The sequence below is a fragment of the Trachymyrmex cornetzi genome, unplaced genomic scaffold (genome assembly GCF_001594075.2).
Source record: "Trachymyrmex cornetzi isolate Tcor2-1 unplaced genomic scaffold, Tcor1.1 scaffold35, whole genome shotgun sequence".
Classification (NCBI taxonomy): Eukaryota; Metazoa; Arthropoda; class Insecta; order Hymenoptera; family Formicidae; genus Trachymyrmex; species Trachymyrmex cornetzi.
The window spans coordinates 1017727-1041766 of record NW_017298213.1 but is presented as its reverse complement, the minus strand read 5'-3'; the positions used below and the strand labels follow the sequence as shown (position 1 = coordinate 1041766).

General features: G+C 31.5%; 1 protein-coding gene across 1 annotated transcript; it reads right to left on the bottom strand.

Annotated features, from left to right (window-relative positions):
* Window positions 1-1964: 1964 nt before the first annotated feature.
* On the bottom strand, window positions 1965-20299 carry LOC108763298 (collagen alpha-1(I) chain). Its single transcript, XM_018510797.1, has 29 exons — window positions 20013-20299; window positions 18156-18212; window positions 17097-17195; window positions 16930-16964; window positions 16781-16849; window positions 16592-16705; window positions 16119-16263; window positions 15854-15978; window positions 15494-15700; window positions 14415-14513; window positions 14106-14214; window positions 13795-13982; window positions 13499-13715; window positions 12890-12978; window positions 12250-12411; window positions 11897-12058; window positions 11219-11416; window positions 9440-9584; window positions 8813-9073; window positions 8321-8454; window positions 7890-8159; window positions 6399-6614; window positions 6220-6309; window positions 5075-5456; window positions 4603-4818; window positions 4166-4338; window positions 3817-4038; window positions 3049-3201; window positions 1965-2185 (listed from the first exon to the last, which is right to left on the bottom strand). The coding sequence occupies exons 1-28, from the start codon at window positions 20212-20214 to the stop codon at window positions 3055-3057; spliced, it is 4533 nt and encodes a 1510-aa protein (XP_018366299.1). The 5' UTR covers window positions 20215-20299; the 3' UTR covers window positions 1965-2185; window positions 3049-3054.
* Window positions 20300-24040: the final 3741 nt, after the last annotated feature.

The window sequence follows — 24040 nt, the reverse complement described above, 5'->3', positions numbered from 1 at the left end:
TAAAGATAAATAATATTTTGGAAATATTTTTGTCACAACACTGTACTGAATAAAATAAAGAAGCGTCAATTCAAGAAAGTGACTGTAAATATAGATTTTGTAAAATTGTAGATATATGTATATTATACATATCGTAAAAATTTCTCATACTGGGTGCTAAACTGTTTTGATACAGCATTGGTCGGTGTACTTGATGTCGTGAGGAATGTTCCATCCACGCATGCGTCAACAGTAGCAGCTATTATATAGATGCATTGGAACGGTCGGAATCCGTGATCAAATGGAACTTATTCAGTAGATAACGTAGATTACACATAAAATATATTGCTTGATGTGTTTTTAGTTAAAATAAATGTTTCATTTAGCATATTCTTTCGTATATTTCTTGTACTACTGATTGTGAGAATGAAGTAAGCATACATTCATATTTCGAAAAAAAGATAAAAAAGAACGAGAGAAGAAATGATAATTATGAATTACTATCACATTAGAAGGCTACGAGCCAAAAATTAAAATATAACGTTGGTAACGGTAATAAGAATATAAATATATCAACGCAAGTTTAGCATATAATTAGTCGCAACAAGTAACAACAGAGTAATAAAAGAAAAATGTAAAAATATATATGATATCATACGTTTCAACCTCGATCGGGTCATTCTCAATGTTATAATACAAGAATATTTCGTTGAGTCGAAGAAAACAAAGAATTTGATCGCATGTTAATATATCCGAATCACACTGTAGTGTTCCATAAAAATGAATATTCGTCAGATCTTGAGAAATTCAAATATCGAAAGTTCCATTTGTTGTAACCACATATATTGTTTCTCTAAAATAGTTGCAAATTATAGTAGATATAATATCTCATATAGATATTGCTTTATAAAATTAATTACAATTAAATTATACACCAATCACAGAGATATTATATTAAAACATTTCATTTAGTACAATAAATAAAATACCTTCATATTGATGGTCCCTTTCACAAATTACAATAAAATTTTTTGAAACAATTATAAGCAAAAACGACCGGAATTAAATTTGTTGTTAACACGTCAATGCCTTCAGTCGTTATGACATTCAAAGAATTATACACGATATTGTCAAAACGAACAATTTTTAAAAAAACATGGAGGGGGGGAAAATTTTGTTAACATTACATTGGAGGAAATTCCTCCAATGTAATTTTTGTCTCACTGGATATAAACTCCCATTGATTCTGGTAAAGCTTCCGTATCATTTTGTCTATTAATGCCTTGTCTTTGCATTTTTATATGTATCATTTCAGATATTAATCTTTTATTATAAGAAGCCTCTTTGTCCAAAATTTCGACTTCATTCCATTTAAAATTGTGGTTTGAATTCATGCGATGATCTGATATAACGGATGGTGAACGGATGGTGATAATTATGAAGAATTTTGTTTTTTTTAGTTAAAAGAATCATGTTCCATATAACACACATATATTGTTAATATATGTTAATCTTTATATGAGAGACAGGAAAATCATCGATCATAGTATGTAGCGTTGAAATAATGTTATATATTTTGAGGTAAGAAATACACAGAATTAATAATGAATTATAATAAATCTTATTCAAAGAAACTCCAGGCAATAAAAAGTGTCTAAAATCGGATCATAAGACATTTTTTGCTAAAAATTTTGTAAAAGACAACTTAAAGACGTCTTATGTCACAATTTTAGACTTCGTGTTGTCTGGAAAGCTATAAAATTTTAAAAATAGACTTCTGCCTCTTCTAAAAGTTAAATAAAAAAATTAATGTAAAACTTTTTTTAAATTGGCAGAAGAAATTACATGCTGGAAAATGCTTCCATATAAAGAAACGAGATACCTAATATATGTAGTAGGTAAGAATGGAATATTGAATGAGTATAACTTTGATAATGCAATTTTATTTTTCCTAAATAGCTGAACGGAATAATAAACGGTGTATTTATATATGAAACTTATCTATCATATTATGTACACAATACTTTGGCATAGTGCGCATTCAGTAAATCCATGGTTATTGCACGGATACTTTTACGTTTAAATACTCAGGTATTTAATATTTGATTGAAAAATATTTAAGTACGCCGAGAATTTTTCTAATTGGTATTAAAATATCCGAGCGATATATCTCTTCAAGTTCCATATCTTTTTTTAATTTAGCGTCCTAGAAATAAAAAATGCAATATAATTTAAAGATAATGTTAAATATATATACTTATATATTGATTTGAGTAAAAAGTTTATTCTGCTTTTTAGAATGAAATAAAATATAATTTTTTTTAAACAACAAAATAAATTTTATTAATTATCTTATTTGATAGAGAGTATAGTTTTAGCTCTTTAAGAATTTGTTTTTTTAATTGTGGCACGATGATTTTTAACGAAGTTAGGAACAATCAGAGTCAGAATACTCTTTATATAATCCACAAGTAACTCAGTATAACAAAATCGTAGGATCATTTTTTAATAATTTTTTAGGGAAAACTTTAAGCTTTTTCGTTAGATATTCGAAAATTTTTGCAAATTTTTTTTGGGCACGTAACAGACCCACAATGTGAGAAGAACATTTTCCATTTTTTCAGCTCGTAGTTATTTACACACATGTAAAAATTACTCAACTCACATAACTTAGAAAATATAGTGACCTTTTGAAAGTAAAGATTTCAAAATTTAAAATTTAAAGTTCTTTTCTTTTTTTGGTTTAAATTTTGTTCATTTTTATCGAAAATGTTGTGTGTACAATATTTGCCATAAAAGTACGGAATTAGTTTTTACTCAATCCAATATATTTCTAAATTATTTCCGCTGCTTGAGAATTTGCTTAAAAAATAGCAACATACACAAAGTCATTACAAATTAAATACCTAACGTTTTGAGTAATTATTTATAGCAATTTTTTAGTAATTGTTACTTTAGACAGAATTAATATACATATATATATATATAGTTATACCCTTAAAATTGAAAGGCAAATTTTTAAGAAATAAAAAATTACAACCTAAGATAAAGTAATGTCACAAATCATACTTTGTTTTAATCATAACAAGTTGGACCGATCTCAATAGAAAAACTCTGTTCGGGTTTTCCGATATCTCGCAGAGCCACGTCTAATATAGGAAGTCTTACAGGTTTATCCGTTTCGTACGAGACAACAGTTTTACCCCAGTTGTTTCGATAGACCTATGAATTAATAAATATACAAATAAATTAGAGTACAAAATACATATAAAACTATTTTAAAAATATAATATTGTCTTGTGTGTGTATGTATATTTTGTTTATTTCCTACGTGTATATTTAGTGTTCTTAAAAACAGGGATGGCAAGTAACTCGTTGCTTGTAACGAAATTACAGTTAGAGTTACTTTTTTTCAGTAACTGTAACTTAGTTATTTTCTTTCCATCTGTAATTATAACTTAACTTAGTTACATCTTTTAAGTAACGTTTCTGAATACAGCCTTAATGGTATCGATACTACTAGTAAAAATTCCGATGAAAAAAGTACCTTAAAGTTACTTTTTCAGTAATTGTAACTGTAACGAATTACTTTTCAGAATCAATAACTTGTAACGGTAATTAATTACTTTTTGAAAGAGAAAAACTGTAACTGTAATTAATTACTTTTACTGTAATTAATAACTTTCCCATCCCTGTTTAAATTCGAGTGTGGAATTCAACACCCACAGGAGCTCTGGGCTCTGGATGTGGAAAGCTCCATACCCTCCATAAAAAAGTCTCCGTCTATGACAAATAGACTGGTAATGTTAAAATTATTGCGCTCGAAAATTGACTTACCCTGCATTCATCCATTATCATTTCATATCTAAGACGCTGATTACCTCGTGGTGTCAATTCAACATCGTTCCAAGCTAAAAGCTTCAAGCCTCTTTTGTACGTTTTCTTTTCGTAATCAAAGTAAGCCACGCTATTTTTACAATGATACGTGATGTTCTGATTCGCATGTTTCGAGAGCAATTGCAAGAAACCGATTTGATTACTATCTGCCTTGTATGTAATCTGAATGAAATAATTAAATTTATTTTATAATCATTATTTATCTAGTAAAAAAAAATGCGTTGTATATTTTTTGTTGCAACAATTAACACAAGTGGAATTAGAGGTAATATAAAGAATATAATACAACCTTCATGCCGTTATCTATCTCGCTCAACCAGGTTTCCTGTTGATCAGTGATATGAATGATCTCTGGTGAACGCGATGGATTTGGTAAAATGCAAGTTGCACGTTTCTCGGCATCACAATATACTAAGATCGCGTCTCGAATATCTCCTTCGTTTGGATCAATCCAATACTCGCCTGTTAATGCACAAATTTATTTAAGTACTCAAATATAAAATGTGTATTGATACTATACATTTGTCACTCTTAATATTGGCTTTTCAATTAAAACTTTTTTTAACTTAGATTTTTCCTAAAAAGAAATTTAATTAATTTTATATATCTAATATTATTTTATATAATTTTAAATATTTTATTTTTATTATTGAAAAAAATAAAGTTTAAAAATCAAAATAAACATAAAGAATAGTTATGATCGTAACTGTGATTGTTAAGATTTACCAGATAATTTGTCCGGGTAAGCAACAAATAGATCTCGACAAGTTTTAGCAGGCGAATTCTTTTCACCATCCGGTTTCATTAATTTTTGAAACGACGATTTTAAATTTTCGTACGCTTTCAAAAGTAATTCTCTTCGTTCCTTTTCAGTGATATCTTTACTAAATATTCTTGGTGGTTCATCTCCAAGTGGATCTGGTCCTTTGGTTTGGCCTTGTCCTATACAATAAATAATTTTTTAACACACACTATTTGACTATAATAATTTATAATTTAAATAAAAGTAAATTTTTTCATTAAATTATTTTTAATATATTAAAAATTTAAATAATATAAAAAAATCTAAATAAATTTAAACATACATTTAAATTTATTTAGATGATGTTCTGGATATCCTTTAGAAGTTTTTTATATGATGTCCGTGGAGTTAATTTTTTTATAAATATAGTAAAATTTGGACTAATTACAGCCATACCTATAAATGCTGCTAAAGACGCCGCATCGTAACCGAAACCCACTTCTCCAGGAGGACCAGGTGGCCCAGGAGGTCCTGGAAGACCCGGTGATCCTTGGCGACCTTCTTCCCCAGATGGACCTCTTGATCCAGGATTTCCTACAGGTCCGATAGGACCTGGATTGCCTTCTCGTCCAGGATTACCTCTAATACCTGGTTCTCCATCTTTACCGGGAAGCCCTGGTAGACCAGGTATACCTTTTTCTCCTACTAAACCAGGAGACCCGGGTAATCCTTGTAAACCAGTAAATCCCCGATGTCCTTTAGCTCCTTTTTGTCCCTCTTCTCCGCGATCCCCCTTTATACCTTCAAGACCTGCTGGGCCAGGTTTTCCTCGTGGTCCCTGAAAATATTAGAACATATATGTATGTATGCTCAAGATGAAATTCTTATATAAATTATATCAAATATATATAAATTATATATAAATATAAATAATTACAAGAATTTAATTTTTAAAAACCAATTTATATAAGTGTGTGTGTGTGTGTGTGTGTGTATGTATAAAATTAATTTAATTTAATTTAATATTTTTAATTTAAGAATACAATAAAAAATGGATAATAAGAGCACATACACAGCGTGGATCTTAGTATTATTTTTTAAAAATAAGCGTATAATTGTGTAATGTGTTCCTTTATTAAATTTGACTTCCTACATATGGAATAACTAAATGAAATTTGTGAAGAATAAGGTCAGTCATTTGGCTTTGTAACGGAGAGATTTAATGCCTTTCCCAACCAGAAAGTTTGGAAATTGCTCACCCTCAGTCGTAAATGGATTGGAATTCCAACATTATTGTATTTGAATCAAAATATCTTCGATAACATTCATGTATTCACTGATGATGGTTTGAAGGAAACCGAAACGTACGAATAATACGGATAATATGGTACAGATATAATTATTGAACATTTATATATTATGTAGAAATTCTTGTGTTAATTATATAGAAATTGGTGTACTAAGATCCACGCTGTGTATATGCTCTTATTGTTCATTTTTTATTGTATTCTTTAATATTAAGATTTATAATTTATTAATTTTTAATTTTAATTTATTCCAAGCTTATTAGAGTTACATTAATTTAGTTGAAAGCCCATTACCTGTGGACCTTCTACACCTTGCGGTCCTGTTTCACCTTTCGGACCACGTTCTCCAATAAGTCCGGTAGGTCCGGTGGGCCCAGGTGGTCCCTATTAAAAGGAAAGGAATAAAAATTATTACTGATAATTATTATTACTTTATTATATTTATACAAAGAAAGATAAAACAAAAGTTGTACAGGTAATCCAGAAGGACCTGATGGTCCTACAGCACCAGGTACTCCAGGTGGTCCCTTATCACCTGGTCGGCCTCCTATACCTGGTGGTCCTGGTTTTCCAGTTGGTCCTTCCGGTCCTATTTCTCCTGTGTGACCTGGAGCACCTGGAGAACCTATTAATCCAGGAGGTCCGGGAGGACCTTCCGCTCCTGTTTTTCCAGGTTGTCCTATTTCACCCTGTAATAAAAATAAATTATTTTGTATTAAACTATTCAAGTGGAAAAATTTAGCAATTATATACAATATAATAATTATAAATATACACATATATAATACAATAAAAATATAAGTAATTACAAGTATAATAAAAAAAATAGTTAAAGGTCGTTTGAAAAGTTCTGAGCCTCAACATAAAAATGGCATTACTCATCGAAACCCATTCTGGTACTATAATCGTACATGTTTTGCAAGATACTTGTGAAAGTTGTAGCCATTTTGGACGCTCAGTTGTTGTTTGAGAGTCATTTGTGCTAGCTGATGTCAGTGTTTTTGTAAAAATAGAAAACATCGAATATCGACAATCGCCATAACAGAAATTTACGAATTGCGGTTCGAATTAATTAACTACCCACCGTATTCACCAGATCTGATCCCCAACGACTCTTTCCTGTTTCCTAGACTCAAAATTAGACTCGGAGAATAGAAGATTTTCATCAAACGAAAACACATGGCATTGACTGGCACGAATGATGTTAAAACAACACCTGAGCGGCCAAAATGGCTACAATTTTCACAGGTACCTTGCAAAACATGTACGATTGTAGTACCAGAATGAGTTTTGATGAGTAATGCCATTTTCATGTTGAGGTTCAAAACTTTTCAAACGACCCTCATATAACTACATAATAAGAAATAAAAGCTTTAACGATCAAAGCTGGATTTTCAATGGTTAAATAATTCGATATTATCTCTCATACGTCATCATGACTATTGCGCGCTGAATCTTCCGCTTGCCGGACAAATGTCCTCACAGATTATCAAATCTCGGTGCCTAAGGATATTCATCCGGCAAGCGGGAGATTCGGGTTCGATTCCCAGTCGAAGTAGTATTTTTCGCAGTAAAATTATTTACAGATTTTAATTTATCAGCATTATTAAAATCTTTCCAAGATGCTTATGAGCATTAAATTATGATATTACTACTATAGTTCTGTCAAAATTGCGTTTTAAAAATCCGAAAAATTAATTTGGCGCGCAATTTTTATGATGACATATGTAGTATTAAATTATTTGAACACTTAACAGCTTCGGAATAAACTTCCGAAAACACCCGATTTTCAAATCTTTGTGTCCATGAAAATCCATTTAAGGGCATCCATTTGAACGTCTGACGTTTTCGGAAGTTCACCCCAGTTTCGACCATTAAAGATTTTTATTTCCTATTGGTTATGTATTCACATGTACGGTCCAATAAGTTTCTTTCTTTAAGTGTAACTATATATTTTTATTTACGGGAGCTCCGCGTAACCCTCTGTTCCCTATAGGACCAGGGGAACCAAGTAGGCCCGGTAAACCTCTTTCACCAGGCGGACCTTGAGGTCCTTGAGAACCTGTCAGTCCTTGGGAGCCTGGGGATCCACTTTCGCCTTTAATTCCATCGATTCCAGGTAGACCAGGGTTACCGATTGGACCTGGATTTCCAGGACGTCCAGTATCGCCCGCATCACCTTTGATACCAGGCAATCCAGAAGCACCAGGTGGTCCTATATTTCCTGGTGGCCCCTGTAATATTTTTAGTAATATTTTTAATAATCCAATGCTTTATTTACTCTTTTATCTCCGATGCTCTAATTATTTCACAATATGCTTTGTGTGTGTGTGTGTGTGTGTGTGTACATCTGTTTATTAAAATTTAGTATGATTCATGGAGATTAATGACTTACTGATGGTCCAACATGTCCTATAATACCAGGTGGGCCCATTAAACCGGGTTCACCTCGTACACCAGGATCACCTCTGATTCCCTTAGCACCAGTAATTCCAATAGGTCCAGGTGCTCCAATCTCGCCGCGACTGCCTGTTAATCAATTCATATATAATAAAAACTTTTATTAATTTGAACCCATGCTGTCGATTGAGTCTACTCAGAATTTGATGCCTCCACTCATAATAAATAATTGTTCCCACTATGTGATGTCCTCCTTTGTACACGTTGGTATAAACTATACTTTTTCATATATCTTCAAATTTCGCTAATAATAATTAAATCGGTCACTTTAATATGAATTACCCTTATAGTTTATAATAGTATGTAGTCTATAGTAAATAATACATAGCAATTATATTATATATAATAAAAACATAAAATATTTCATAAATCACAATTACGTCAGTTATTATTAACAGTTTAGAACTATTTATTATTTGTTTATTACCAGCTAGTCCCGGATTTCCTTGTTCTCCCTTTAAACCCGGATATCCACGATCACCTTTCAGACCCGGAAGTCCGATTAACCCTTGTGGGCCTGGAAAACCTTGCGAGCCCTGTAATCCATGAGGTCCTCTTTCTCCTGGATTACCAGGAGCTCCGGGCTCGCCAATGAGACCAGGAGGACCTGGATCACCTCGTTCAGCTGGTTCTCCAGGAGAGCCAGGAGGTCCAACTTCTCCTTGTGGACCACGCTCTCCAATATGTCCTATAATATTTAAATAAAAAAGTATTAATGTTTTTAAAAAATACTTTTTAATGAAATATGATTACATTATTATTAGCACTAAAAATTATTAAATTGTTTGTCAATTTAGTATGTGATATTTTACTACTCTAGTTCTCTGTTCTGTTCATGACTATGTTTTAAAACTGAAAAAGATTTCGGCGCACGATTTGCAAAATTATTTACGTATATAAATTCATACATAAACATTTGATCATTAAGATCTGCTACAACCCCGAACAATAGCAAATTCTCTTATTTAATTAGATTTATTCTCATTGGTCTATTTCAAATTGTAATTGTTTATATTTTAAAATTAATCTAAATGACATAAAAAAACAATGCTACCTGAGGGACCTTCGGGGCCGATTGGTCCGATTGTGCCCCTTTCTCCTTTCTGTCCAGATTCTCCGGGTAATCCTCTCGCGCCAGGAAGTCCTAATAATCCTGGTGAACCGAAACTTCCTTTGTCTCCTTTGGGTCCTGGTAAACCCTGGAATAATGTATAAATACATAAACTTCACACATATGTATCTCTCATAGTAATATATACTGGTTAAAAAAATTATGGCATAGAAAAATTTTGGACAAAAATTGATCAACTTTGATTAACAATAACTTTACAAAAAATTATCGTAAGATAACGGTTTTTTTTTTAAATTAAAGCTTGAAATCTCTACTTTAAGATGCTATGGTCAGATTTTAGGTTTAATGCAGCCTTACAATGTAACTCTCAAAATATGAGGGTGCGTTTGTCATTTTGAAAATTGCAAAGACAAAATGCATGGACTTTCTAACATTTTTTAGGGGAATGTCGTGTGTTTCTAAATGTGTGTAAATTTGAGTAACGTATATTGCCTCCGCGTTGCTCGATTACTGCTTACAGTCGATTCCTCATACATTAATGCAGGCTCTATAATTTCTTCTTGCGGAACATATGGGATATAATGGTTCGTAGATTAAAAGATTTAGCAAGCAGAACAACAATAAGTCATTATGATATCAAAATGATTCCAAAATGATCACTAAAAGTGATTTTTTAATCATTTTCGATTCATTTTAATGTCATTTTGACGTTATTGTGACTTGTTGTTCTGCTTGGGGACAATCTTGTCTCAGAGACTTATCATACAAGCTCGCTAGTATAAATTTGGAATGACATTCCGCAGGAAAAAATTAGAGCCTGCATAAATATATGAGGAATCGACTGCAAGCAACAATCAAACAACGCGGAGGCAACATGCATTACTGAAATTTACACACACGCAGAAATACAATGTACAAAATCCATCCAGCAATCTCGCCGTGGTGCATATTCGGTAACGCAGGTAATGTTGGTATTACATGTCAAAAATACGAGGACTACTTTAAAGTGCTGTAACTTTGCAAAAATATTCGCAGCAAATTTTTTCTTTAAATTAATTAAAGGGGAAGATTCGAACTTTATGCCACTGCAAATGGCATTCCCCAAAAAATTTTACAAAGTTCGTACATTCCGTCAAACTTTACAATTTTCAATATGACAAATACATCCCCATATTTTGAGAGTTACAGTGGTAGGGATGCATTAAATTTAAAATCTGGCCATAGCATCTTAAAATAGAGAGTTCAAGCTTTAATTAAAAAAAAAAAAAAAACATTATTTTACGATAATTATCGTTAGTCAAAGTTGACCAATTTTTGCCCAAAAATTTTCTATGCCATAACTTTTTTGAGCAGTATACATATATACGATCTATCATATGCTAATATAAGTGCTTAAAATCGGAATCAAATCAATAATTCATGAGAATCCACTCTAAATATAAAATTACATTTTAATTTAAAAGTTTATTATTTTTAATAAAACTAATTTTTTTAAGAATAAAAATAAAAACAAATACAACATTTTTTATAATTAAGAAATAAAATCCAATTATAGATCTAATTCGTTTTAACTTTGTGAATGAGCTTTTATATACTTCATCCCAGGATGCGTTCCGAATTACGCATGAAGCGCATGATGTACCATTTTATTCTTCTTTATAATTAGGCGAGCAACACAAATGATGCATCATGCGCTTCATGCTTAACTTGGAACGCATCTTCAGATAATATGAATGCCCAAAATCGGAATATAAGACATACAATGAGACCGTCAGAGCCTTGTGTTCCGGTTTCTCCTCTAGGTCCCATAGGTCCTGGAGGTCCAATAAGTCCTCTTTCTCCCGGAAGTCCTCGCTCGCCTCTATCACCGACCATTCCCGGCGGACCGGGATGTCCTTGTACTCCTGCCTCTCCGTCCTTGCCTGGAACACCCGGATTACCGGCGGCACCTGGAAGACCCTGTGTATGTACAAGCACATGTTTTATTTAATAAATTACCTGCCTCTCTCTCTCTCTCGGTGGTCTAATGGCTTAAGACGCTCGTATGGAATACAAGAGATCCGGATTCAAGTCCCAACCGAGATAATATTTTTCGCAATAAATTTATTAACAGTTTTAATATATTAACATCTTTATAATATATGATGCTTGATGATAGCATCAAATTATTAATTGCTTGTCAATTTAATTCGCGATTGCTAGAGTAGTTTTAATTGCGTTTATTTAGTCCGGAAAAATAATTCGGCGCGCAGTTTTAAAAAGACTACAAAATATAGTATATATGCAAATATATATATAACATATATTAGTAATTCAAGATTGAATTATTTAAGCAACGAAGATCCAATGTCGACCGTAATAAGCATTTTTTAATTTCTAGTATTAATAAATTTTATCATCTACATTACGAGAATTACAGTATGTTTCTACGCTGCGTACTTGAAAACCTATAGAGCCAGTGGGCCCCGGAAGACCTCGCGCACCATCGCTTCCTGATGGACCTGGTGGACCCTGTACTCCTAGAGGTCCTTCTTTACCAGTATCTCCTCTTGGACCAGGCGGACCTGGATTACCAGGCTCACCATCTTTTCCACGTTCTCCCTAATACAATAAAAGTTTGAAAAAATATCATAGCATTAGAGGTAATATAGTATAATATTAATGTTTGTATTAATACTTACATTGTTAAACTTTATTTTTATATTGTATACAAAAATATTTTTATGTTCAAGTTATATCATAGATTATATTTGTTACTGTACACTAGTTACGGAGAATCATTAATCAATTACAGAATATCCTCTTTCCCCTGGTGTTCCTATTGGTCCTGGTAGACCCTGCAATCCAGGCAGTCCCTGTTCTCCAGGCTTGCCATCCGCACCTTGAATTCCACGTTCCCCAGGATTACCTGGTTTCCCGGAGGCTCCGGGCCTACCCATTAAACCACGTGCACCCTGAATTTTATTCAATAGAGTTATATATCAAATATAATATTTTCACAATACGTAATATGTTAAAATTTTACTATAAAAATATTATATTGTATGGCTCGATAGAATGAAATTTAATAAGTCAAAATAAAGCTATTTGAGCCCGGTTGATATTCGAGTGTCGTATCTTATGTATATTTTTTAAATAAGATATTACATTAATGTAATACAATTATATATATTGTATTATATATATTATATAATATTATATTGTAATACAATCCTTCTCAATGAATAAAATTAAATTAATATGTGAAACGCATCCTACTGCTTACATTAGATATTGTCGTCAATTATGTGTCCAGTACTATTACATCATTGCACCATCTGCTTGTGTATTTGTTTGCGCGCGTCAAGTATGTGTCACGTATCTTAGTATTTTTTCGCTCAAATTGAAATTGACCGAGGAATCGCGATTTCTAGATAAAATGTTACTGTATACCTGTAATCCTGCCGGTCCGGGTCGTCCAGGATCTCCAGTAGCGCCTTTTGATCCAACAGCTCCTGGAGGACCACGATCACCAGGTTGCCCTGATAATTATTATACTTATAATTATTATAATTGTCATATTTTGCGATTTTTAAAACATAGAATATGTACGAATGTTGTCATAAAACACACACACACACATACACTAGAAAGAATTTTTTTAATTTTATCATAATAAACCAAATATCTAAAAGTTGAAAGAGTGATCGAAAAAATCGCCCATTTTGAGACTGAACTCTCCATTTTGGGACTGAACTGAGTGCCAAATTTATAATGAGACATTAATCACAGAAAATTTTCAAGTTGAGATGATAATTGTTATCAAAGTTGGGGGATAGGGAGTAAAATCAAAGTCCATTATCGAATTATAGATCTGCGAGGTCCAGTATTTTAAAACAGTTGATCCAGCTAGGTGTATATCAATTGCTCACATCGCTAATTGGCTAATTTAAAATAATATAATCTCATTGGTAAAACAGTTTAGTAAAAAATTACTGGGAACCGGTCGATGTGAGTGATGTGTGCATCACAAAAATACATTTAAATACTTATAAGTAATACCTTGAGGCCCGATAGAACCATCCGATCCAGGAAAACCACGTTCTCCAGATGCGCCGCGTTCTCCAGGAGGTCCTACAGAGCCGATTGGCCCACGCATACCTCTTTTGCCTCTTTTACCCTCATTCCCAGGAGGTCCCGGAAGTCCACGCGGACCAGGCATTCCTGCATCACCTTTCACTCCAGTATCTCCTTTCAAACCTCTATCACCAGGAAGGCCCTGTAAGGATATCATTTAAGGTTTATAAAAAGTAACTTTTATAGCTCTTGAACTATTTCTTGTTGGCATTTATGCGCACAGGTGCTCCTTTGGCGCCAGGAATACCAGGATTACCCGGTGTTCCAGGTTGACCTCGAGCACCCGGAAACCCGACCACACCAACGGGTCCTAGTGCTCCAGTGGCTCCTTTCTCACCCGGAATTCCATCTTTGCCTTGAGGACCTTGTGGACCAGTTTCACCAGGTTGTCCTGGACGGCCACTTTCACCTTTGTTATAAAATATTAATTAAAATAAAAGAAAATAAATAAAAACTTCTCAAATGAATATAACATAAAACTAATCAGCAACGTATATATGTCTTCATTTAAATGAAAATTAAAATATCTTACCTCGCGGGCCTTGCAAACCCTGGTTTCCTGTTGATCCTTGCGGTCCTTGGTCACCCTTAACTCCAGGATTACCTGGAAAACCTGGTGAACCAGGTTTGCCTATAACACCCTATAAACAATATTAATATTACGTTTAAATAAATGTGAAAAGTATATATATTCAGATAAATAATTGATAATTAATCAAATGCATAAATATCCTTAAAGAATTACAAATTTTTCAAAGAACTTCAAGGTATATGCAATATTAATATATATGCAGTATTTCAATCTCTAAATTGTGAAGTAACAATTGCTTAGCTTACTTACGGGTTGCCCAGGCGGCCCAGCAATTCCGTCGAGACCTCTCAACCCAGGAGGGCCCGACGGACCTTCTCTACCTCTTTCACCGCGAGGTCCAGCTGGACCCTGTGTCAACAATGTTCAACATTTATATAGAAAAATGTTTTATCTCTGTTTTTAACGTTAAAATTTACCTCATGAGAATACAATATACACTGCTCAACAAAATTAAAGCGTTACCTGTTCCATCAGGTAAAAATAAGCAATTTCAAAATGGAATAACTTCGTGAAAAATCATTGTATCGAGGTGTTTAGAAAAGCATTTTATGGCTCGAAAAATTTCTTTCAGATCATTACTTTAGAAAACGATCTTACTGATATTTTATAGAGTTATACAAATATAAATAAAGCTGCATCAATCTCAAAATTTTTAATGAAATTTTCGAAGTTTCACGGTGCGAATTAAAAATTGCATACAAATGCGGTTTACAGTATTCGAAAAATGACCTTTTTTACTTTAATGTTGAATAACTCGGTAAAAAAAAATCGTTAATCAGATCTCAATAAAAAAGCAAATTAAAGGTGAAGATTCACTCTTTCGAATGCTGTAAACTGCATTTGTATGCAATTTTTAATTCGCGCCGTGGAACTTCACCGAAAAGTACCGATCTGAACGAGGGGGTAACCACTTAATGTAGTCGTGGGACAGAATCCTCGAAATCATTATAAAATTTATATAAAATCTCTGTATAATCCGATAATTACATATGCAACCACGAGAAATCATTGTATAATATTAAATAAAATCGTATATTTTACCAAATTGCTTCATGGTAGTGAAAAAAATTATTTGTAATCAAATGAAATCATGTAATCTGTGGGACAATATTTCAGCTAGTGGTTACCCCTTCGGATCTGAAAAGTAGAGATTTTAAATTGTAAAATACTTTTTTGATACGATAATTTTTTACAAAGTTATTTCATCTTGAAATTTGCCTATTTTTACAGAGTAGAACAGATGATGTTTTAATTTTGTTGAGTAGGTAGTGTATTTTTATAAATTTATTTTAAACATATTTATTTTTAATGGCATATTATTTACTTACCATCTGTCCTACTGGTCCCATCGGCCCAGGCGAGCCCATAGATCCTTTTTCACCAGGAGTTCCTTGTTCACCTTTGGCACCGTCTAGACCTGGAAAACCACGGTGACCTTTCAGTCCTGGAAACCCAGGTATTCCTGGAAGGCCACGTTGTCCCACAGGACCAGGCGATCCTTGTGGACCAGTTTCGCCATCCTCTCCACTGATACCCTAATAAAATATAAAATATTTTATTTAAATATAATATGTAATATATAATTATGTATACATATGTAGTTTGTAAATAAAATTAAATAAATGTAAGAGTATTACATAAATTTTAAATATAAGAAACCAATTAAATATATATAAAAATAATCTTACGTCTTTTCCAGGCAATCCTGGTAAACCCCTAGGACCTGGCATGCCAGGAGGGCCTGGAGAACCCAGTTCACCAGTTTCACCTCGTGTACCTTGAAAACCTTGAGGACCAGGAGGACCAGATGGACCTAATAGAAAGATAATATATATATAATTTTTAAATAGCACATTAAAAATAATAATTTCAGACAAAATTATTAAAATAATTTAAAAGGTCAACGATTATTTAGATAAAATTGAAAAAATTATTAAAGATCGAATCGTCTACCTGGAGGACCTCGCGGACCCATCGGGCCTACTTGTGCCTGAATGTAAGATAATGCCTCTGGTCCATACAATGACGCCGCTGCACCGGACGGACCTTTATCTTCATTTGCTTGAGATAAAGCCAATTGTTGATAATAAAGAGATACCTATTATTATCAATATTTTAAATATATTAATAAATTATTATATATTAATATAAATTATGCGGTATATATACCCAGTCAGAAATGATAATGAAATCGACATCAAATCGATGTTGATTCGACGTCGATTTGATGCTTTCGATGTCGAATCGACATCGATTCGATGTCGATTCCATTATCATTTCTGAAAAATTGAAATGGGCAGGGGGGTGGCCGATTTAACAGAGAACGCCCCATATATATTCAATTATTAATACATAACTCATGCGTATCACTCTTTAAATAATATAAATAAACGAAAATAATTTTAAATTATAAAAAGATTTCTTACATCAGGTATAGATCCTGGTGGTCCAGGTGGTCCTGGGATCCCAGGTGTACCAGGTTGTCCAGGATATCCTGAATCGCCAGGACGACCGTCATCTCCGGGTCGACCAGGTGAACCCTAATTTATAAATGTTACTTTTTTGTAGATTGTTATATTTTTTCATATAAGTATTATAACTATAAGTTTACGAACTCGTGGTCCTGGTACAGCCACAGAACTATATATGTTACTTTCACCCGGTAAAATCTCCGTAGGTAAAACCTGAAAAAAAACTAACAATCACTATTCCTTACAGGATTCGATTTCTTTAATTCTTTAGTTATCAAATAGTTTGTACTTACTGAATGATCCCGAGCAGATGTGGAACTAGTCTCCTCTAAATTTGTAGAATAATCAAAGTTTAAATCTCAAAGAACACGAACAAAAGTATTTTATTCTAATTATTTATTTATTCTCTTTTTTATGATAAAAATAATTTTTTTATTATTAGTTAATTTTATATATCTACCTGATCTACCATGATCATAAAATTGAGTTGTCGTAGGAGTTGGTAAATCTGTAGGTGTTTCTCGCCTCAAAAATGCTTCTGTTGTTATTTCGGATCTCTCTACATTGAATAATTATATATTATTGTTTATAATTATAATAATTGAGTTACGATAACTATTGAAAATAATTCTGTAATAATTTTTTCTCGTATTATAATTAGTGTACTCGATGAATACAAAAATTTGTAATTGAGCTTCAAATTATATTTATTCAAAATTTTCACATAAAAAAAATGTCATCATATATTCATTCAAAATTTTGGGTTTTTAAAAAATATTTATTTACAAAAAAACTATGAATATTTAACGAGTCATATTCATTCATACAAAATATAAACTGAAAAAGAAAACTCTAATAAGTTAACCCTTAACTATAACCGGCACTGTGATGACTTTAAATAAAAAAAATAATTTTATTTCTTTTTGTCATTGTAATATTCAGATTTTATAAAGGAAACTTAGAAATTTTGAAAAATATTTTAGAAAGCAATACATTTTTTATTTATAAATATCTATTTGATAGAGTGTCATACGTCATATTCCACTATAATTCCGGTTATATCACAATAATGTTATAAACATTTTATAAGATATCTTGGGCAGATCCTTCATTACGATCTGTGGCCATTAAATTCCGAGATATGTTATTTATTCCCAATAAAAATATCTCTTTGTTTAACCCATAGATTAAACAAGGACGCATTTCGTATAGGATCGTATAGGTCGCGAACTAAGCACGATGTAATCGTAGCCATTGATTTTATAGATTTGTTTTTTCTTGCAGGCTTGCAAGCTTTGTGCGGATAATAAAGAGTAAAAGTAAATGCGAAACAAAAATATTCGTAATCATATTCAAAAAATATTCATTCAAATGGAATGAAAAAGTATTTATTCGTTTCTTGACGAATAAAAAATAAGTGTATTAATTCGAATGAGTATTTTCATTCATTTTTTATTTATTTATTCGAATATTAGGTGTATTCACCGGACACGCTAATTATAATAAAACTTTTGCTTACCCGAAAGTTGCGTGATATCTGATGGTATTGCTCGTGATGGTAATATTGTTGTAGTTTCTACAAAAATAATATCTTTATTGTTATATATATATATATATTAAATAAAAAAAATAAAAAATTATTATCAATGAGAACTTATTGCATATAAACAAATATAATGTATATCTAATGTATATGTACATAAATATAATGTATATCTAAAAATCTAAATGTATATCTACGTAAATTATCGAATGTTATAGCATCTTTAATATCTGCGAGGAATCAAAAAATAAACCGGAAGCCATCTCTTATAACTGTGAGTCGTATTAAATTGGATTTGTAATTTATAGATTGAAATAAATGGTATTAATTAGATTACTCTGAGAGAGATTAAAACAAGATTAATTATTTTATGTGACCCTTTTAACGAGATTAATCTGTAACGCAAAACTTCCGAGTCAATTAACGAGACAATTGAATAATTGTTCTCCACTTACAATTATATTTTACTTATTTTAAAGTAAAATTAGTTAAATAAAATGAAATTGTTATTATATAGTTATTAAGTAGAATAATAATTTAATTTGCAGATTATTGGAAAAGACAACAAAAAATGATACAAAAACTCAAAAGACTTTTGAAAATTAATAAGAATTGCTCTTTTAATTCAATCCTCACAGTTAACACATTCGTGAAAACAATTTATAAAAAGTTCGATTTGTATCCTCATGATGTGCCGAATATTCCGGAAAAATTTTCACAGAATGTTTAAATATTAAAGAAATATTCGGAATATATTATATGCATGAAAACTTTTTGTATAAATACATCACAAAAATCATCACCCACGAGCACTAAGCATTCTGGCCGACAAAGGACCACGGCAGAGATATATTAACTATTAATTGGTAAATAAGAACCATATTGAAAAATATATAGTAGAACGCTTATCATTTCGCTTGTAAAATGAGTCCCCAACATTAGGATTCAAGGTGACAGTACTATAAATGAAATATCCCTAGCGGAAAAATTTTACGAAAAACTACAATAAATTGAGACAAGATCTTAGAAATTTTTAATTTTTTATAAATATTCGTAGTGGAACATAAAATAGCGTTGTTTGTTTTAAAAATCAAGAAATCCTTCATCCCCGTAAACAACGACACTCTATATCCCACAACGAATATCTTAAATTCAGAATTTCTAAAATGTCTCAAACTATGGAGTTTTTCTGTACTTTTTCGTAAACATTTTTTTCTGCCAGGGATGTTTTTGACAGTACAATTTTGTTGAAAAATTAATTCAGGGTCTTTGGACCTAACATTTCTACAAAAATTATAATATTGTGGAATATACATATATGGAACATTTTTCGAATATATAACGATGCATAAATGGAATATTTAACGATTATTTAAATGTTACTCTTACATTCTAAAAATATTTCGGAATATTCCGGAATACTCTTGGAATTATTATTTTGAGATTTTAAGAATATTTCACGAATATTTCAGGAATATTTAGCGTTAATTGAGTGGTAATACAAAATTCCTGTTTTATTTAAAATAATCCTAATTGTACTTTAAATTTGGTGTTAATTTGCATCATAGAGATCAAACTAGTATTCAACAAATGTCGCGTGTTACATATTGTGTAATCTAATATTTTCGCAGTAATTAAACAAAAATCAAGATTATTTTTATAAGTAATACTATAATTACATTTAAAAAATTCTTAGATATGTTGCCAATATACGCGTGTTCTTATTGATGAAGAAAAAAATTAGTAAAAAGAAGATATTGTTAAATTAAAAGTTATTCTTTTTTTTATTCATTGCATGTGTGAAATTTTTTCGAACATTCATAGAACACTCACCGTTCTTTTCATCGTATTCGTCGTAGTTCTCGTAGTTATAATCATATTCATAATCGTTGCTAGACTGCTGAGCCTGATGCTCTTGCGGTTTGGATCGTTGTTTTCTCAGTCTGTTTTTCATGGCGTTCACTTGATCCGGCAAAGGCAACAGCAGCTGAACCACGAGAAGTCCCGTGATCAGCTCTAAAGCCCGCCGTCTCATCGTGAAGTTCCTCTATCCGGCAGGGGTGGAAAAACTTCACTGAAGAACGGAGAAAATATAGATTCTAATTCCGATTCGCTTGCATCGCAAGACTGAAAGCAACTAGACTCGTAACAACCGGCGTGTCATCTATTTAGCAGATGTTCTGCATGATGTAGGGGAGGTCGTCATCCTCTATTTTACAAGATGCACGCGGTTCTCCCGCTGTCTTATTCCATGATCACCCCCTTACTGTCCCTCCATCTGATCTGTACACTTCTTTCCTTCCTTCTTTGTTTATTCCCATTTATCAATGTTGTTATTTCTTTCTCTTGAATAAGAAAGGGAAGAGAAACAGAAGTGCGTTTAAAATCATTTGACAGGAAATACATTGGTTTTTAAATGATTTTTGTTATATCAAGATTATTTTATTTTAATTAGATTATCAAATGTAATGCTGATATATTGCAAATACTAAGGGATAAAATAGAATTCAACAAAATTCTTTTTTGACCAAATTTTTTCTTGCTTTTAGAGAATATTTAATTTTATAAAAATAAATATAAGTGTATATATATTTTTTAAATCAAACATAAGTCTTCATAAGCAAAAAAATTCATCAGAGGAAGTGCTGATCAGTATCTACTATGATCATTTAATTTTGACTTGCAAGATCTGTTCAAAAGTTTCAATACTGGATTGAAGAACTTTTTAGACAGACTCCGTATATTAATATATTATTGTAAATTATTAATTTATATATATATATATATACATATGTATATTATAATAATACATATGTATAATATATTGTAGTATTTAGCTGTAAATTAACTTAAAATTAATATTTTTAATGATAATTATTTAATTATTAATGTCTTATTTTTTTGGCTGCAACATTTACAATAAATGCACGCGCGCGAAATGTAAAAATTATATTTAAATACATCTTGAAAGTTCTCGTTAAATAATGTTGCGGTGAGTTCATGGAAGTCTGAAAGAGTTCATGTCAGTATTGTCAGCGTAGAACCATTATTCCGCATATTGTCAGAAGCAATAGGACTTCGCGCAATGGAGGTCATCACCTTACGTTTAAGGGTTGCACGCGACATGCATGGCGTGGCGCCATTGTCATTATACCCAATTTTTTAATCAACAAAGTTTTCTACGGATTGAGATTTAATTGTAATATAGGTAATTTACATCTCAAAGCAAAAAGTAATACAAACAAAATTTATTCGTTCATATTTTTTTCGGCTTTTATTCAATTATAATTATAAAAATTAATTCATTATCTATTTCTGTTTACTCCTAATAAGTAACTAGCAAACCTTGAATAAATAATTAATCGTTATATACGTGCATGATCTAACAAAGTTATAACTACTATCAAACTTTTAAGTATACTATCATATCAAATTAAAGAAATATAATAGCACAAAATAAATTCAAAGTTAAATTAAAATAATACCTTTATTAAAAAGTTTTTTTTCTATATAAATTAGGACATAATTTGTTTTATTTTTCTTCTAATTATTTCGTTTAATCAAAGGTTTTTAGAGAAAACTTATAAAACTTTGTAGAGCCTTCTAGTAATGAATCAGTTACGTTTTGCTACAACTACGCATCCTTGCGTTGAACACGAATGCATCTAATCCGTTGAAACATGAGTTGCAACGACCTAGTTTGCGATAAGCGTTCTGCCTCATTTTTATCAGTTAACGTCAAAGAAGCACTCAAGCTCCGATACCAAGATGTTGTCATTTCCACTTAATACGTTTATTAAACGACAATCATCATTTTGGCCGCATTCTCGAAGCGTGCTCTTATTTTACAAGGCGTTTGCCGCAATAGGCTGCATTGACCTGCACCTCCTCCATTTGTTACAGACGACTATAAATCAGAGTTGCTACTATGTGTAAAAGGGACAACCGGGACAACGCAATTGGCACAATATCATCAGAATTCGTATTGATATTTGATTAGAAATGTTATATATGGTCTTGAGACTCGTTTTCTTATTATGATCTTATCAAATCATGAAATTAAGAACGAAAAATCGTATTTTTTTCTTTTTTCTTACATAATTGGAAAAAAAAATTTTTTTTGGATATATTTATGAGTTCATTTTCGAGAGAGAGAGAGAGAGAGAGAGAGAGAGAGAGAGAGATCTTCATAGAATATAATATATCAAAAACTATCTCTTTGGGCGGTATTAGGATCTTATATTCAAGACCGTCTTAAGTACAGTCTTAAGAAGTCACTAATCAAAGGACCGTACTAGCATCTTAAGACATTACTTAAGACAGTCTTGAAATAAAAACGGACTATGAATACCGCCCTTTGTATTCCTCTGCGTTAGAAAATACATACATATAATTAGGATTCAAAGAATACGTGTCTTTAACATATCTAGCAAAATAGAAGTTGTGTGATCAAGATTTCATTAATGTATAATTTGAAATAAAATCTTTAAAATATACTTTACTAATTTTTGTATTACCAAAGGTAATGTAAAAGGTTAATTTATTTTGATAGAGGAAGGTCACTGATACCGACATACCACTTTGTTTTTAGACAATATTTCTTAAACAAAAAGTAAAAATACAATTTCAAAAACATAAATACAAAGTAAAAAGTGTCTTCTATCAGATAGTATAAGCAATTTTTATGATATTGTTTGCAATTTTGCAATAATTAAGTTTTTCGTAAGTTATGCAAAAATGAGCGTTTGACAAAATAGGCTCCAAAACTGACATAGTAGGCAATAATACCAACATTCCTATTTTATAAATAAAAATATATCCTATTCTGTAAAGAAAAATAATTTATGAAACTATAAACATTTTAAATGACATAATATTATCAATAATTAATAATGTAGTCTTCTTACGGACTCTCCAAAATTGAACAACATAAAAACTTCAAAAACAGGGCGAATGAGAGTCAGCGTGGTAATTAATACGCAATCTTACTTCTTCAATCCAAAAAAATTGATTCTTTATTCCATATACAGTACGTTTCAGTTCACTTTGGAACCATCTTCAGCCAAATAAATTTAAAATATCAATCCCTTAATGTCAAGGAAAATCACCATCAGATTCGCAGATTTAATGTTATAATCTATTCGAAAATTAAAATTACCTTATAAAAACCTTATAAAAATTTCTCATTGAACAAGTTTCAAATTAACTATAATACTGGTGACTCACCACATGACAACCAAGGAATTCGTATAAACATTGGATCAACTAATTACAATTAATATTTAATATAAAGTATCGAGTCAAGAAACATGTTGATCGCAGCTCGAACAGCACATGAATAATATACTTAATATAATCGGAAAGACATGTCAGGTCAAATACAAAAATAAAAAGAATCAAGGAAATAAAAATAAAATGAGAAAGATAATGTCAAAGCATAAAAACAAAATTCGTATAAGCGGTATTTTGAGACTATTAGATGTCTTTAAGTAATTGTATATAGTTCAGATGTACACCTTCTGTATCAGAGCGTAAATTCAGACTATTTTTTTGTATTAAAATGTAAAGGCATTCCGATATTAACCTTTTGTTCAGAGAACGCTCTTCATCTAGTACCGCGACATTCTCCCAATCGAAGTCATGATCAAATTCAATCCGATGTTCTGTGATCACTGATTGGTTGTTACTGTTCCGGTTAATGTGATTGCGGTGCTCAGCTAATCTAGTTTTTAGTTTTCTTTTCGTTTGTCCGACGTAAGATGCCTCGCATGATTTACATGAAATTTTATAAACCACATTTTTTCTTTTCTCTTTTGGGAGAATGTCTTTATGTCCTTTGATCACACTATTTAATTTATTTA